At 30.4% G+C, this 17,117-nt stretch overlaps 1 protein-coding gene across 1 annotated transcript in view; it reads left to right on the top strand.

The window, feature by feature from the left end:
* Positions 1-976: 976 nt before the first annotated feature.
* Positions 977-17,117, top strand: part of LOC106459273 (methionine aminopeptidase 1-like) — a 42,601-nt gene continuing 26,460 nt past the window's right edge. Inside the window, exons 1-5 of the mRNA XM_013918882.2 lie at positions 977-1,135; positions 7,023-7,074; positions 10,486-10,562; positions 13,030-13,090; positions 15,917-16,008. Of these exons, the coding sequence (XP_013774336.1) occupies positions 1,016-1,135; positions 7,023-7,074; positions 10,486-10,562; positions 13,030-13,090; positions 15,917-16,008 (402 nt within the window). The 5' untranslated portion in view covers positions 977-1,015. The remainder of the gene's footprint in view (positions 1,136-7,022; positions 7,075-10,485; positions 10,563-13,029; positions 13,091-15,916; positions 16,009-17,117) is intronic.

Here is a 17,117-nt window from a genome sequence, read left to right on the forward strand (position 1 = left end):
CAAGCCTTGTAAATGGACTACATAATACGTTACAACTGTATAACAAAGTTGAATAGAAATCTTGAATTCTGCCTCATACCCTAATATGTAGTTTTTTGAAAGATGAAGTCAATATAACGCTAATCGAGCGTAAACTGTTTTTCGTCGTATCTGAAACTTGAATTCACTTTAAATGACAAATTCGTTCTTTAATCTGATCGTATAACTGTTATTGTCTATCTTATATTTTAATGATATTATTATTGTGATACTATGAAAGGATTTTTACCACAAAATAAATAAATCACAGTTAAAAAATTAATAACTAGGGTGCTTATAGTAGATAATCGTAGGCTTCATAAGGACGATATCGTTAGCTGTGTTCATTTCGAAGTCCATGATCACAGGTTATTACTCAACACCACAATTCCATTCCAATAAGCTTCTTATAATGACTTAACAAACTTCCCACAAGCGAGGGGCCGAGAGCGATCCAATGGAAGGCGTATTGAACTGTACATCTGAGATTCCGCAGTTTGAGACCTGTTATCGCAAAATAAAAAATCATATTTCACTCTTTTGGGTCCTGGATGTGTTATAAGAGTGATGGTTAAATGCCATTATTCGATTAGAGTAGCCCACGACTTGACAGTAATTAGTACTGACTAGTGCGTTTCCCTTTAGTGTATCAGTTTGAAATTAGGGACGACTAGCGCAGATATCCCTCATGTAGCTTTGTGCAAATTTCAGAAAAAAAAGTCTAATATTTAAAACTACAGAACTATAAGAGATATTGAAAACGTTTTTCTAAACATATGTTTTTAAAAAAAAATTAGTACTTCATAAATGTTTTGAAAAAATCTCATTTGAAGATTTCTGGTATTTACGTGAAAACATTAATTAATTATAAATTTTAAAAAAATGTAAAATTCAAGAACTATGATTTATATTTTTTGAGTAAACTTTTGTGTCAATAACTGTAAGTATCCGTTACTAACACAACGTGTTGTGTAAGTTACCCTTGCCTTGGAATAAAATGTCGATAGTCCTATCTGAAGACCGATGTTGTTTGACTACTGATTGTCATAAAGCCGCTCGCTTGCAGTGTCCAACATGCATTAAACTTGGGATTAATGATTCCTACTTCTGCTCACAGGTAAGTTACATTAAAGTTTAAATATCTAAATTCAAATACTTAGTAGTTTTAAAAACCAACAGAAGGAGAACGATATCATCATGTGCTCGTGATGTAGTGGAGACCTAGTGGAACCGAGGGTTAATAACATTAGGCATACGGTAGAATAGATATTACTAGAATTAGAAATAAGTTTGTCATTAAACAATCGTAATTATAAATAATAATGTCTAAATAATTAAAGGAAAGTTGTATTTTGCTTTAGGAAAAGTGCATTACGTGTAATGAAAATTAATTTATTAAAATGTATAAAATTCAAATTGTACACAAGATATCTGTTGAAACATTTTTCACTTAAAGTTAATCATTATGTGTATATGGATACACTCATACCATACACTACAAATAATAGTATTACTATTACTTTATTACAGAATCTTTTAAATTCGAAAATGAGCCAATGCCAGATAGTTCATAAATTTTGTTAATTTATTATGAATTAAGTTATCTCATGCCCAACTACTCTCTTCACAACATGGAACTTGTAGGTATGGACACTTGTTTCACATCAAAAAGAGAAAGAGAAATTAATAGCACTAATCTTGATACTTTGACTGTTTACTTTCTTACCTTTCAAAAATGGTTTTATTTCAATACACTCTACTTAATGTACAGTTGTCACCTTTTGTTTCTTAATTATTATTACTATTTGTGAACCTGAAAGGTTATTCTGTGTTTTAGTCTATTTTCTTACTTTATTGTTTTTCTCTAAAAGTTTAACTTAAAGAACAAATAACTAAATAAAGTATAAAAGTTTTTGTTAACATTTTGATCTTTTCATTTTATTATATATTTTACAATTTAGTCTCCAGAATCAAGCCCTTTAGCTCTTTTAAGTAAACTTTTTTTCTCTTTATATATATATGTATTAGAGAATAGTTATTATTATAATTATATATAACTATGTAATATCATTCCTTTCACTTTACCTAAACACATCCTTGGCATTTTCTTTGTCTACTGACACACATTTAATGAGGATTAGTCAGCTTTCATAACCAAGTCAGTAAACACTTCTGGCTCACATTTCATGTGCACTTTTTCATATTTATTTATTCTTTTTACTCCTGAAATAGAATATTTAACTATGGAAAGATGGTGAAGTTTTTGGATGTTTTGAAATTTACTAGGTACTTTATTTGATATACTTTGAATGATCTAGACCTACCTACATCATTATGATATATTTAAACCATGGTTGCAAGCCTATCAAGACTTTTGATTGCTCATCATTCTCCAGACATAGCTTTAATGCTTACATATGTTTCTCTAATTAACAGTAAGTGACCCCAAGAGTGCATATGAAATTACAATGGTGTATCTCGGGGGGAGGAATTTTGACACCCTAAGGCTTTCAACTAAGTGTGTAGCTGTGATGAATAAAGCTAATTTAAGTTCTTGGTTCTATTTATGGAAGTATAAAGTGTGAAAGTACAGTTGCTAGTTATTGTAACAGTTAGATCATGATGTGCCTTTCTCATGGTTCTCTGTAAATATATCTGTGGCACACCCTCTTCTAATGGTGTCTGCAAATTATGTTGATAATTGGAGTAATATTAAACATTATAATGTGTGTTATACAAATAAATGTTTTTTCACTAGTCTTTATGATACTGAGAGGCCATATTAAGTTATGAATTATTTCCTTGGATACAATAATTGAGTTTCATAATTATTTATTTTGTTTAAACTTTTCATGTATAATGGATGTATTCAAGTTATCGAAAAAGAAAAGTAGATTAATTATGAGAAAATTCATCCTTGCCTAGAAAATAGTAAACATATGGATTAGCCTATCAAATTATGTAACTGAAGACAAGTCAAGTCAATTCATTCTTTTGAAAACTGCTTATATATGTTTTGGGCATATCAAAAATGGAACTTGACTATAATGAGGAATTACCAACCAGAAATGAAAGCAAGGTTATTATGTCGCATGACAAAGATGAAGAATAAGCTGCATATAGAGGCAGATATGCCTACATGCATACATTTTCTCATAAGGATTAACAAATTTAGTAGCAAATTTTAAGCATTTCATTAAATTGTGTAGTAGGTAAATTATAATCTAATTATTAGATGATTGTGATAGGAGCATTGGTATTGCAGAAAAAAGTGTCCAGGATTTTGACACCTTAAGATGATCAGCTAACCATTGAGCCAAGGTAAAGAAAGTAAAATGAGTTCCTGGTTATGTGTATAGAAATTTTGAATTTAAGAGTAAGAATATTGTTTCAACTTTTTATCAAGACTGATGAGGCCTCATTTAGAGTACAGTATGCAATTTTGGTCCAGATATTGTAACAAGGATATCACATTATAAAGTGAACTGATACTTACTACTACACAGAAGAATTAGATATGAATTAGTTAATGTGCCAAAAAAATGTACTGATCAATTAGTAGATGTGTTAAAAAATTGGGAACCAAATTAATTATTCATGTGGCATGATAAAAATTACTTGTGAGCTATTAGTCTTAATAAATGCCAGGATAAATATTTTTCAGAATAAGTGTCAAAAAACTATTGGAATATATTTTTATTTTGAAAATCTAGGAAGAATTTTGGGTCATGGAAAATGAGGAAGAAAAGAGATAAGAACAAAATAAGAAAGAAAAATAAATAAAGGACATAGAAAAATGGAGAAAAATAAACTGTATGTTAACTACTGAGTTTTATCACTGGAGCCATCATTACTGTGACACAGTGAAAAATTGAGTAATAATTTTAGGAGCTATGATTGAGGGTACAGGAAAAAGTATGTGTAATTGCTTTGGATTCCTTCTTGTGCAATACAAATGTATCAGGTCAGTTTAATCAAATGCAATACAAATATATGGACTGGATTCATTTTGAATTATCCCACTCTAGACAAAAAAAGTAACTTCACTGATTGTATCTAAAAAAAACAAAAAAGCTTTTTTATAGTTCTTGCATTATTTTCTGTGTGCATTCCTAGAAAAAATAGGTCAAAGTAAATGAAATTAACTATTGATCAGGAATAGATCAGAGCATTTAATGTATTTGCTTATCAAATTGGACAGCCCCATTAATCAATTACATTCCACTTGTTGATAAGTGCAGTGTTCCTCAAACCAAGGTAGGCACAAGCAGAATCTTGGCAGTGAGTGCTGTGAGCCACTTACCTTCTCTCTAGTCAGAAGCTCAAAATTAGTAACAGTGATAGATAGCCTTAATAATATATTTTCCATAACAAAGGTAATTTAGTTTTTTGGTAATGGGAATCTAACCCAAGATCCTTGATCCCCCCCTCCAGAATCACCAAATTAAAACAAACCAACAACTTAAGACTGAAATTGGGCAAAGCCCATTATGTAGCTTTGTGTATAACAGAGACAGATATAATAGTAGTATTTCTATTATTTGTAATAATTGGAAACTAATATCAATAAGTTGGTTATTTTTTGTTACAGTTGATATAATCAGAATTTTGATTAAACAATTTGTGGAATAATCAAAAAATTAGTTTTGATTAATAATTTTAATTTCAGTTAGTTAGTTTTATATGACATTATTCAATGTAATTGCTGTTTATAGGTAGTCAGTTATATTGATTTATGGACCAAATTACTCAGCTCTAATTGAAAGTAAACTTTTTCTGTGAAAACTTGCTACAAAAATTTTTTTTCAAGTTTGATAAAGTTATTTATCTTTTAAAATAGTATAACATAGATTTATTATTAGAGTATGCTACTGAAAATTTATTTATTTAATCTAAAGTAAGTTTATGTGATGTAGTGCCCTTGCTGGCAGTTTCTGTGGTTCTTCTTTTAATTTTTTTTTCTTCGTATAAATACTGTTCACTTTTCAAAACATATATAAATACAAAAAATGTTTTTGATAGAGCTATTTAGCCACCCAACTAGCATTTTCTTATAATCGTACCAACTAAAATTTTGTATAGTCTCACTGGAATATTGAACCTCGTAACACTCACAAGCATGTATCTTTCAAAGCAATAGTACAAGTGTTTGTTGCTTCTATAAGTGTCGAAGTATGTATGGTATTAGCAAGAATTAATATAGGATTTTATAATACAAACATCAAAGAACAGCAAAGGAATTTTGGTCCATGTGGGCCATCCTAGTCACTAAATTAAAGTAAACACTAAAAATCTCGAAACCAAACCTTGTTCTTCAAATATTTAGCAAGCTTTCCCTTAAACTTCTGTTGGCTGAACCCCCCTCAAACCCTCCCTGCATATATGCATGAGTATGTTAAGTTTAGTATTTATGAACTTCAAATATATTATGATTAATGTTGAAGAGTAATTAAAATAGTTTTATAAAGCAATATTGACAATTGTGAGAATTGATAGATGTGAATTTGAGGTTCTTTTGAAAGTACTCAATTACACATCTCTTCTTGAACATAGATACACATTTGTTCTCTCTGACCATTAAACAATCATGTTCTCAATTAAGAAAATGTTTATGAATGTATTTGCAAGATTTCTTTTTAGTCTATTAATATATAATATATAAAGCATTCTGTATGGTTATAAATTTCATATTAAAATGCAATTTCTTGACACTGGTGTTTATGGAAGACATTGCTTGATTATTAATTGATTCACAAATCAGGTATAAAATTTTTTGATCAATATTCTTAAACTGCCACAAGCTTTGATGTTGGAATGAACAATATCATGCATTTTCTGTTAAGCCATGGTTTGAAGATAATTAACTGGTAATGGTAGGTATGGTTTCTCTGGATTACATGTATCTGGGACAGTGTCAATATTTAAGATATATTAAATTATGTCCACTGTCAAAATGTGAGAAAAGTAAGTATTGTGTTTGTCACAAGCTAAAATGCACAACATTACATTTTGCTTTTCAAGATAGAGAAACCAAAAATTATTCTAGACTTGAAGTTAACAATTTGTTTTAAAAAGAAGAGGAGCGTGTGGTACAAATTTAAAAGAAAAAAAATATCACTTAGTATAATGAGAATATGCACAGTTTCATTTCAATATATATTGAATGTTCACGAACAGATAACTACTTGATGCTTGGGTGAGAGAACCAATTTCTGTGTACCAACTCGAGGCTAATATTTACTTAGTAAAATTGTACAAGACATGTGTTTATAAGTTATTCATGATGTTGACAAACTTTTTTTTTATCACACACACAACCAGAACCTAGTACTTTGCCAGTAAATGTCATATGTCAGATTAGAATAGCAGATAGAATGTTGCGTGTCAATTTTTAATTTCTGATGCAGTGCCACATATTGCTATTTAAGCTGAGACTTGAAGTGTCAATTGTGGGATAAGGCATGAAATGTTGCTTAATAAGAGAGTCCATGTTACAGTAGCAATCTTGTTAATGTTTAACCAGTTACACCCACACATGTCTACAGTTATGTTCTGAAACAGTACCATACAAGAATGGAAACAATTCTGTATCACGAATGAGAGAGAGAGAGAGATTAACTTCTGAAAGCAGTTGGGTTATCAGGATTTTTTTGTTGAATGATACTTATTTACTTTTCTAATCTGAAATAGCTTAGCAAGAATTTTGCTGTAATTAATTTTGAAATTCATTAACGTGTACTTGTTAATAAAATGCAAGCAATTTATGCTTGAGAAAAATACACTAAAGAATGAGCATTAGTACTGTATAATTACAATCACCATATGATTTATAATAGAACTACACGTAATAGAAGATTGTGATAGATGAGTGTGAATATTTATCTTGTATATTATATAAAGATCAAAATTAATCACATTTATATATAGTTTGTAAAGTATTTTTGTTAGAGAAAAAATGTTTGTATATAACATATGGGTATGTATATGCATATATTTATTCACAGGAATGCTTTAAAGGAAACTGGGAGATACATAAACAAGTGCATAAAAAAGCAAGTAAGTAAAAGTTTATTTATCCTAAACAATAAATTGTCAAGGTATGTGTACAACATTTTTACATTAATCTATTAGATATATGGCTATTGTCTTGTATGTATAGACAGTTTTAAAACTTGTTTTTTTTATTTACACCAGGTACACAGGTGCAAGTTTTATGAAATTTGGCAAAATAATGTAACTATTTCTGTACATACAGTGTGTATGTGTGTGTGAGAGAGAGAGAGAGATACAGTCTTTACATAATAACAAGTGTAAAAGAAGTATTTTGAAGAACTTTTATTATAAAAAAAAATTTCAAACCTTTATTATAACAAAATAATTTACACTATTAATATAAGTCTGAAAAATTTTATAATGTAGTAATGTTGTAAGTTAAGTATCAGTTTTAACCTAAAATAATAATGTACTTGAGCAGTATTGTCATTGCTTTCTGGATTTGGGTTAATGTCGAACAAAGTGTATTGAAGCTACATATTTGGTTAAAATGTGGTGACAGGAACAATTTAATATGTTAAGTATGATTAATACTTTGATAATTGTTTCAAATTAAGCATTAGTGGCAGCAACATTATAATCATGGTTAATAGTCTTGTGATTGTTAAAGAATTTTTTAAATGTGTACCATAGGAACCTCAAAAACTGATTATTGGCCCTATCATTATTATAGAATACCCAAGTACAGTGTACTGACGGGAACATTAGACAGATCATAATTGGCTGATAATTGACATACCTGAAAAAGCATAGTGGCAGAAACGTTAATAACATGATTAATCATACTGAATGTTTAGAAATACTTTAAAAGTATGCATAGTAGATGGAACATAAGAGAAATGTGATTGATAATTCTGATTATGTAGAATATCTGTAAGGCAGTATCCATCATTTACACTTCCATTAGTCAGGTTTTATTTTTGTATATTGTAAAGAGCATTTCAGCTAATTTAGTAGAAGAAAAGTGTCTTAAACCAACACTGAACTCTTAATAATTATTTCACATTAACATTTCTTGTTATGAAACACCAAAAAATTCAATAGTGCCAAATTAAGCATATCTCAATATCTTGAAATAAATTTAGACTCGACTATAACTTCTATTGGTAGATTAATTTAGTGCAATATTCTATATGCCAGACAGAATTATATAAACCAGAACCTACTATGACAAACAAGTATATATGTATATTTTTGTGTTTTGTAATTTTTTTTTATAAAAATGTAAAACAGTTTCCACTTCTTTCATCCTTTATGTATAGCCTAACAAGGAAATTTTACACAAATCCAAAACAGGAGGAGGTTAATTATAACTGTAATCACTGCTAATTAGATCTAACCATTATGTTATTTCATTCGTTACTGTCTGATAACTTAAGGTATACGATGGAATCATACTGCCAAGAATAAACTCGTGATTTGTGATTGCCCAGTTGGCACAGTTGAGTTCTGATGCTTTTTGTTATTCAGATTTGTTTTATTTAGTACTCTGTTTCTTTTAATTTGCACATTTCTCTGTGTTCTTTACTTTGCACAGGTTCTTATTTCATGATGCACTCTCTTGGGAGAAGGTCTAATTGAAACTGGTAACACCTTGTTGGAACTTAATTTTGTTATATTCTGTTGTTAGGCTGTAGTTTTCATATTATTACTATGAAGTTGTTTCTTGTGACAAGTTTTAAGGATTGTTTTGTTCCATTAAAATATATATATATATATATATACTGATTAATTTCGGTAATTGTGTACCAGGTTTGGTCAGACAGCATTTTTGCAAGGTATCATTATTTCAGATATATATATATATATTAGTAATCTAAACATTTTTATCAAGCTTTAAACCCAAAGTTTTCTTTCATTTCGGTAAGGCAATATAACAGAACCTCAGGAAGTTTACTGTATAACTGAATCTGTCAACAAGAGCTGGGCAATTTAATGACATAATCCATTACCTGTGAAGCAGCAATTATTTAGATTAGTGTCACATAAGCTTATCAGTTAATTGAAATTATTGTTTCATATTGTTACTGTTTTTGATTATTTCACCAACCAATTAATTAAAATTGATTAAATCAGTTTTTAATCAAAACAAATATAACATTTACAGTTTTATAAAATAAAAACTTTCAGAAGGTTTTAAAAGAATGTAAGAAGACATGAGGAACAGTAATTAAAATCTACAACAAATTTAAGCATTTTAATTCTTTCTTAAAAAAAAACATGCCATAATTAAATTTTTTCAAAGTTTTCAAAGCTGCAAATTCATACAGATATCACATATAAATATTTTATTTGTAGAACATACGTAATCTTTATAAAATGAAGTTTCAAACTACTTCATCCAGTAGTGTTTTTTTCTTGTTTTTGTTTTCTTTTGTAAAACAATAAAACAAACTATACAAGAGATGTCTCAAATTGACATGTGGGTGTCATAGAGTAAACTCTGTGGAACAACATTGATCAAAGTACGCATCATGACGTTTTTTACAGGGTTACATTCAAAATTTAATTAAACAACTTTATGTTATTAATGTACGTCAATAAATATATCATCAAAACATAGCTTACAATTCAAATGTGAATATTATACAAGTTTTAATTTCTTAATTTCAAAAGGAAATATTAAAATAAATTCTCAATCTTCACTTCTTTGTATCCCATGACACTTCCTTGCACTGAATTGCCCATTTTATACTTTATTTCTACCTACATATTATCTTCTAAGTGTGCCACCAATTACACAATTATACTCTAGATGTTTCTAAGCCATAATATAAATGTATAAGCATCCAAACTTCTTGCTTTATTGAGATATAAACAAAGTTCAAACCACTTCCCTGCCCCTCCTATCTCATTCCATCTTTCAAGAAGTTTCTCTGGTATTTTCTAATGTATAATTTTTTAACCACAGAATAAGCAGATTCTTTATTTACAAATCTCTGATTTTTTGTCTACAACTGACTTTTGATGTTTACTATAAGCATGCAAAATTTTGTGAAGAAAAAGAACATTCATAGTTATAATATTTATAGTTTTGTGGTTAAAAGGTTGGCCAGAATGACTGAACCCGAGTTCAGAGAATCAAGGGGTAAGAAGTTTAACCTCTGAAAGCATAAGTTCAACTTCTTTGGAAAAACCATTTATGTGTTGAATGGTTTTTGTTGTAAATTTAATTTACCATTAATGATATCCCTCAATAACACTCTGAATAAAGACCTTGATAGCAAAGGTCACTAAGACCATCAAGGTCACCCACCAAAACAACTAACTATACTAAATGTAGTCTTTTGTATACACATACCCATCCAACAAAAGTTACAAAAAAAAATATATTTTAATTTTATATTTTAAGTGATTTGCATGAGTGAACAGTGAACTTTAAAGTTTAATCATTATTTGTTACATTCTTTCCAGGAAATGATAAACAAAATACAGAATATATCCCATGGCCAGGGTTTCAGTTCACTGGAAAGTTGAGACCTTTTCCCAAGGTAAGTAACAACATCATAAATATTATTTTCTGAAAACTTTCTACTGTAAAAGTATTTTTTATTGGTATATAATTTACAGTTTTTGAACAATCTCAACTAAACTTTGAAGGCACTTTTAGAGCCTACCAAGGAGTGTCATAGGGGGATCAGTGTCACACTATGACCACCATATGTCACTACCTGGAGTTCTATGTCTTGTCCGTGCATTCAGAGTCTTCTTGGGCTAGTTTTAGCATATAGTTGCTCAGTATATAACCTGATATGTATTTGTAAAGCTTTTCTAGTAGTAATATCATTGTAATTAATATTTGCTGGAAACTTTTTACCATTTAAAAAATTGTATACATTTCACATTTTTCACTTAATTTCTTCTATATTTATCTGCCTTTGGTATATATATGGTATTATAGTTGCTCCAGCTAGTCTGGGCATATCTTTAAATAAAATGACCTGATATGTAACTGTTCTACAAGTAACATTTAGAGGTCATCCTGAAAGATGGACTAATGAGAATGCTTTGTGTAACTGTATTTTGTAGGGTTAGTACAGGTAAGCATTTTATGAGTAAATGTAACTTTTGGCTTTATAGTTATTTGCTAAAGTACTCTTGCCCCACATAGTATTTTTTGCATTGGCTTTAAAAGTTGTACAAATCTTAATATCACATTTTAGTGAATAGAAGTTCCCAAGAAATATATTAAACTTTTTTTTTATATTCTGTATCTTTGAATATTTTCCTTTAATGTGAAATGTTTTACTTTGTGAAAACATCATTGACACTTAAAAAATATGCATTTAAAGCTGTAGCAGAAATAAAATGTAAATGCCGGTTGAAGTCATGAAAATCAGAAAATGATTAAAGTGTGGAATGCATTTTAGCAGCAGTGAAACTGAAAATTTATACCATGTAATTCATGATCTGGAATACTAACCAAGTAGCTACATCATTTACTTTTGGCAATTAGAGATTATAAGGTAGGCACTAAGACAGCTAGTAGTAAGGGACTTTAGAATCCTTGTGTATCATACCCAGGAATCCCTGAAATTTTGATAGTTATCGGAGACTGGGAAGTTGGAAAATTTTGAGCCTTAACAAACAAACATACAGACAAAAGCTTTTTTATACTGTAGACATTCATATAAATTTAACATTCCCTAATCTATAATAATAAAAGGGTATATGTTTGACCACCATAACTCTGAGTGTGTGCACCTGGGTATTGTTACTTATCCATGTGCATGCATGCACGTATCTACATAGAAAAGAAGTAGTTCCTTATATTACAAATAGAAGTCACATAGTAACAGACACGTATGTGTGTGTGTGTGTGTGTGTGCATGTCTGTGTATGTTTTACTGCCATAGCTCCAAGAGGAAAGAACCTAGAAACCTGAAATTTTGTACAGATACTAAGTGGACCCTGAGGGTGTGCACCTGGGTAATATTACTTATCCATGTGTGTGCGCATGTTTTTATGAGGCAAGCTAGCAAAGAAAAACACATGGAAAAGAAATGTCACCATCATAGCTCAAAGAAGAAACAACCTAGAAAGCTGAAATTTTGCAATGATACTATGTGGACCCTGAGGGTGTGCATCTGGGTATTATTACTTATCCACGTGCTCATGTGCATTTTTTTAATGAGACAAGCTAGCGAAAAACCACATAGAAAGAAGCGGTTCCTTATATTATGAATAGAAAGCACAGCCAGACAAACAGCCACGCATGTGTGTTCATGCACACGTGTGTGTGTGTGTGTGTGACCACTATAGCTCCAACAGGAAAGAACCTAAAAATTTTAAATTTAGAACCCATACTAAGTGTACCCTGATGGTGTGCACCTGGGTATTATTACTTATCCATGTGAGTGTACATCTTTTTAATGAGGCAAGCTAGTGAAAAACCACATAGAAAAGAAATGGTTCCTTATATAACAACTTCTAATATATAGAAAAGCTGTGCATTTTGGTAACAATGTGTTCCAACAATGGCTTTTGTGTTATACTTTTATGCTAAAATAGGTTCAGAATACACACACTATCAACCTAATAACCTGAGCGAAGCCAGATACTTTCACTAGTAATATATAATTTCAAGTAAGGAAAATTTTGAACCACCACATTTGAAAACTATCCATTAAAATATGCTTGACTTCTATGTTAACCTCAAGCATTCTTTCTTGTTGCAAATATACCTTAGTTTAGAGCTTTCCTTTTAAATATTTCTTAATGCACCACTTATATCTAGTGCTAAGTTATTCTGCTCATACTTCTGATATGCTGGACACTTCAGAAGTTTGTGCTAGTATTTTTAAAACTATGAGTGTGAAAGAAGGAAAGATGTCCTCTTTTACTTATTTTAAGAATAAATTGTTCTCTCACATGTAACCATATAATTTAATTATTGTATGTACAGTATTATTTTGCACTATGACCTTTGACTGATAAATAACTTTTTCATTACTACAGACTCCTAAACGGGAAGTACCGGACCTTATTCAACGACCAGACTATGCAGATCACAAAAAGGGTGAGTTGTTTAAACTGTAACATAAGATTGATTACAAATCAGAAATATTTTGCTATTTTTCATTTTGAGTATCGAATACTCAGTTTTTTTTTAAGTAAATACTGTAATTATAGAATTTAACATTTGATGCAATTTTCATTTGTCCAGCAAAATAAACAAATTTAAACATTGACAGTTAACCAAAGGGACTTAGCAACAAAAATCCAAAATCACTCTGCAATTTTTCTGTAATGCAGAAATAAAGAATAGATAGATAGATATATTAAAACTGGAGAACTCTGATTCAACAGTGTAAATACATACTTACCAAATTTTACCCAGTACAATTATTAAAGAAAACGTAAATGATATAATGTAATTAAAGCTGAAAAGGTTGGGTTATGTAGTGCTTCTGTTGCTATCTTTGAATTCCTAACAGGCTTTGAAACTTTTAAACAATAACATTTATTCTTAAGTTGTACTCGTATAAATAGCATCCCAACCATTACTCAGTCTGTTGTATCCCAGCAGGCCATTTTTCCTCGTTATTTAGAACCGTATATGCTACTCCTCATAAGTTGGTTGGTCAGTGGTGTGGTGTTTGTATCCATGCTGTTGTGCTAAACACTTTTATATTTTTTTAATTATGCTGAAGTCCCTCATACAGCTTGCAGTAGGTAGAGGGTAAATATTGCAGAGATACATTACTTTCAGAATGGTTTTAAAAGACAATCTACCATACTCACTAACATATCTAATTTTATGTGTGTGTTTTTGATAAATGTTGTGCCTGCAATCAGCTTTTTTTAAACATAATTTTGGCCATTGTTTACAATTCATCTGAATATTTATAATCATGCCTGGGCTATTAAGTGGCAAAAATGCTAGTACTTCTTGAAGGTTATTGCCTAAACACTAGAATCCACTGGCATTTTGCAAGATAAGTTAAAGACCTCCCTAAATTCAAAGTTGAGTAAAAGAAAACTTAAGTCTACCACAGGAGCCAACCCAGCATCTTTTAGTATTGAGCCTAGAATGGTCAACAGTGAGGTTATTCCAGAAACTGATGATTTAGGGTTGTTTGATTGATCTTGTTGAATGAAGCTCAGCACAATTTCTAAGACAAAAAAAAACAACATAAATATTAATTAAAATATGACATTATGAAATCTATATGGATTATACTATGGTGTTACCATACTGGGCATTATACCATCCTTCTTATCAGGCAGAAAGTAGCACTGCCTATGTATGGATGGCTTGGATTGTTCCTCCAAATGGTATTTTAAATATCTCCTCAATAAGTCATCAGAACTTTACAATACTATACAGTGTTTACTTTTATAACAATATCTATGTAATGACTGAGTCACAGGATCTGGTGATGTCTGAAAATATTACAGTAAAAACTTTGAATTGTTTGATCTTCTTTCTTCTGCTTCTTTTTATTACATAATAACTCGAAATCCAAAATAGTGGTGTTAACCAATTTCACTGAGGTGAAATAATTTCAAATGAAGTATCTGCAATTATAAGTATTGTTAATTATAATTAGAAGTAATTAAAAAAAATCATAATTTTAGTGTAAACAACATTATTATTACACCTTGAAGTTAGCTTTCTTACAGAAATTTAGTGTTCCTTTAAAGAGCTTAAGTACAGGGTGAAACAGGAATTATTAGCCAATAATAGATAAATGATAAATATTACAGTTGAAACCTCATTGTATTTAGTACTTGGTTATGAATATAACCTTCGTATGTTTATTGAAACATTATATTAAAAAACAAGTAAAGAAAAACTTTTCAAGAAAAGGAAGTAAATGGAAGGATGGCTAATATCAATCCGTAAAAAACTATGCAAATGAGATAGTAGGGATAGCATTTGCATCATACCTACATAATAGCATAAGCAAGAATTAACATACGTCAACATGTATAATTATTCAATCACAATTGAGTTTAATTTATCCTATTTTTGTCTATTAACATTCTACAACACTGTGTGCCTGTGCTATTATACAGAGACGATGCAAATGCCATTCCTACTATTTTGTTTACATTGTTTTTGAAGGATTGATATTAGCCAATCCAGCATTCACTTCCTTTTTTGAAAAGTATTTACTTTTCATTGCAGAAATGGCACTTTGTATTTGAGAATCACTAGTGAAATCATCTTATACTGCATCGTGAACTGCTTCAATTTCAACACTGCATCTTTCGGCTTTACTGTGCTATTATTTTCACCAAGTATTGAAACTAAGAAATCATTCCAATCCTCCCTTTTTTTGTTGAAGTTGATAATACTATTATGCCCATGTTTTTACGTTTCGCAGGAATTGATCGACAAATCTTTGATTCGGCTGGCACATCAAATCAATTGGGGTATCTTCGAACAAGTTCTTCCCTCATCCAGCTTGGACCCACTATTTAGCTTCATCGCTACAATTAAACCATCACATTCACAACCATGTCTAAAACATTTCAAGCATGTTTCATTGCTACATCACTTTGCTTTACATTTACAAGTTAACTTCTCCATGCTGGCTCTCATGGTCAAGGGTCTAGGCCAGCAACTTAGACCTCAGATAGTGCTAAACATCTTTTTGCCCAATCAAAACAACTCTAACTTTTCCAGAATGATTAATTTTTTTTGATCCACATCAAGATGCTGGACTGGCTCGTATGGAAGGTGTTCATAGATGCTCCTGTAATAACTTCTGATTATTAGTTGAATTCATCATCCAAGTAGCATATATAAGAAAAATTCTAATTCAAAGATGTGTCTGTATTTAATGAAAACAAAATTTATACCATCTAGTAAGCATCTTCATCTTTTTTTTTTTAGGTTGGCCTCTTAGTGAACAAGCTGTAAAAGGGTCCTCTCATATTAAAGTCCTAGATGATGATGAAATAGAAGGAATGAAAGTTGTCTGTAAGGTATGAAATAATAGGATTAGATTAGTGTGCATTTATAGAACACATTAACATGATCATCCAAAAATAAAGTTGTATAGTTTTAAGATTTACAGTTAATAGAGAAGTTACAGATCAATACCCACAAACACGCATCATTTTGTACTTGTCTTGTGTCATGTCTTCATAGATTGTTTATTATACATAATATAGTGACAATTAGATTGATCGTTTGAGTTGAAGAAGAACTTCTGAGAAAGCTTGATAGTGCATAGATTTTCGTGTAGTGTCTGACTTTCTAGTAGATAAAGATTCATTACCATTTTTTTCACTATGTTTAGGCAGAGCTAACATCATCTGACAAAACAAAATTGGCCACTGCCTGAATGATAGAATAGAAAGGCTGAAAAATATAAGTTATTTTACCCCAGAATTAATTTGCCAGTGATGTGGTAAATTTATAATATTACCTCTCTTGTTACCTTCCCCTTAGTAGAACATATTTGTTGAGGGTACCAGTGTGTGTAGGGGACGTGGGGGATGAATAGTATTTAGTCTCCCTCTTTTTACAATAGACATTTCTCCCTTCTTTTTTTTAATATTAGGAAGCCAGTTAAATAAGCGTTTAATTAGAATTTTCTATTTGGTTTTAGAAAGAAGATTACTGTGATATATAAGCTGGGCATGAGTTAAAAAACTAGGGGTTTTGTTTTTCTGGGAACATAGAAATATTGTTATTAGCTTTGTGAAGAGAAGTTCAAAATAGACAAAAAAAACAAAAGTGACAGTTAAAGCTGTTATGACTCAAAAAGTGTTAAACACTGAACATAAGAAAACCATGCTAAATATCAGAAAACAAAGAGACAGATTTGATAAAAGAAGGTAATTTCTCAAGTTTTTGAAATATGACACATAAAAGTAAAGAGGCCACCATTTCAATAAATTAAGAAACTACTACTGCCAAAAGACCAGTGCTACAACTTCCTGCTGCTCTAATTCGACGGCGAGGAACTCACTTGGAGACTAATAATGGCTGGAGATGGCTTGAATGGATAATGAAGAAAAACTTTAATATAAGTTTAGCATAACAGCAAATGTACAACGTTTCGACAAGGTTGATGATGACAAAACCT

The sequence above is a fragment of the Limulus polyphemus genome, unplaced genomic scaffold (genome assembly GCF_000517525.1).
Source record: "Limulus polyphemus unplaced genomic scaffold, Limulus_polyphemus-2.1.2 Scaffold584, whole genome shotgun sequence".
Classification (NCBI taxonomy): Eukaryota; Metazoa; Arthropoda; class Merostomata; order Xiphosura; family Limulidae; genus Limulus; species Limulus polyphemus.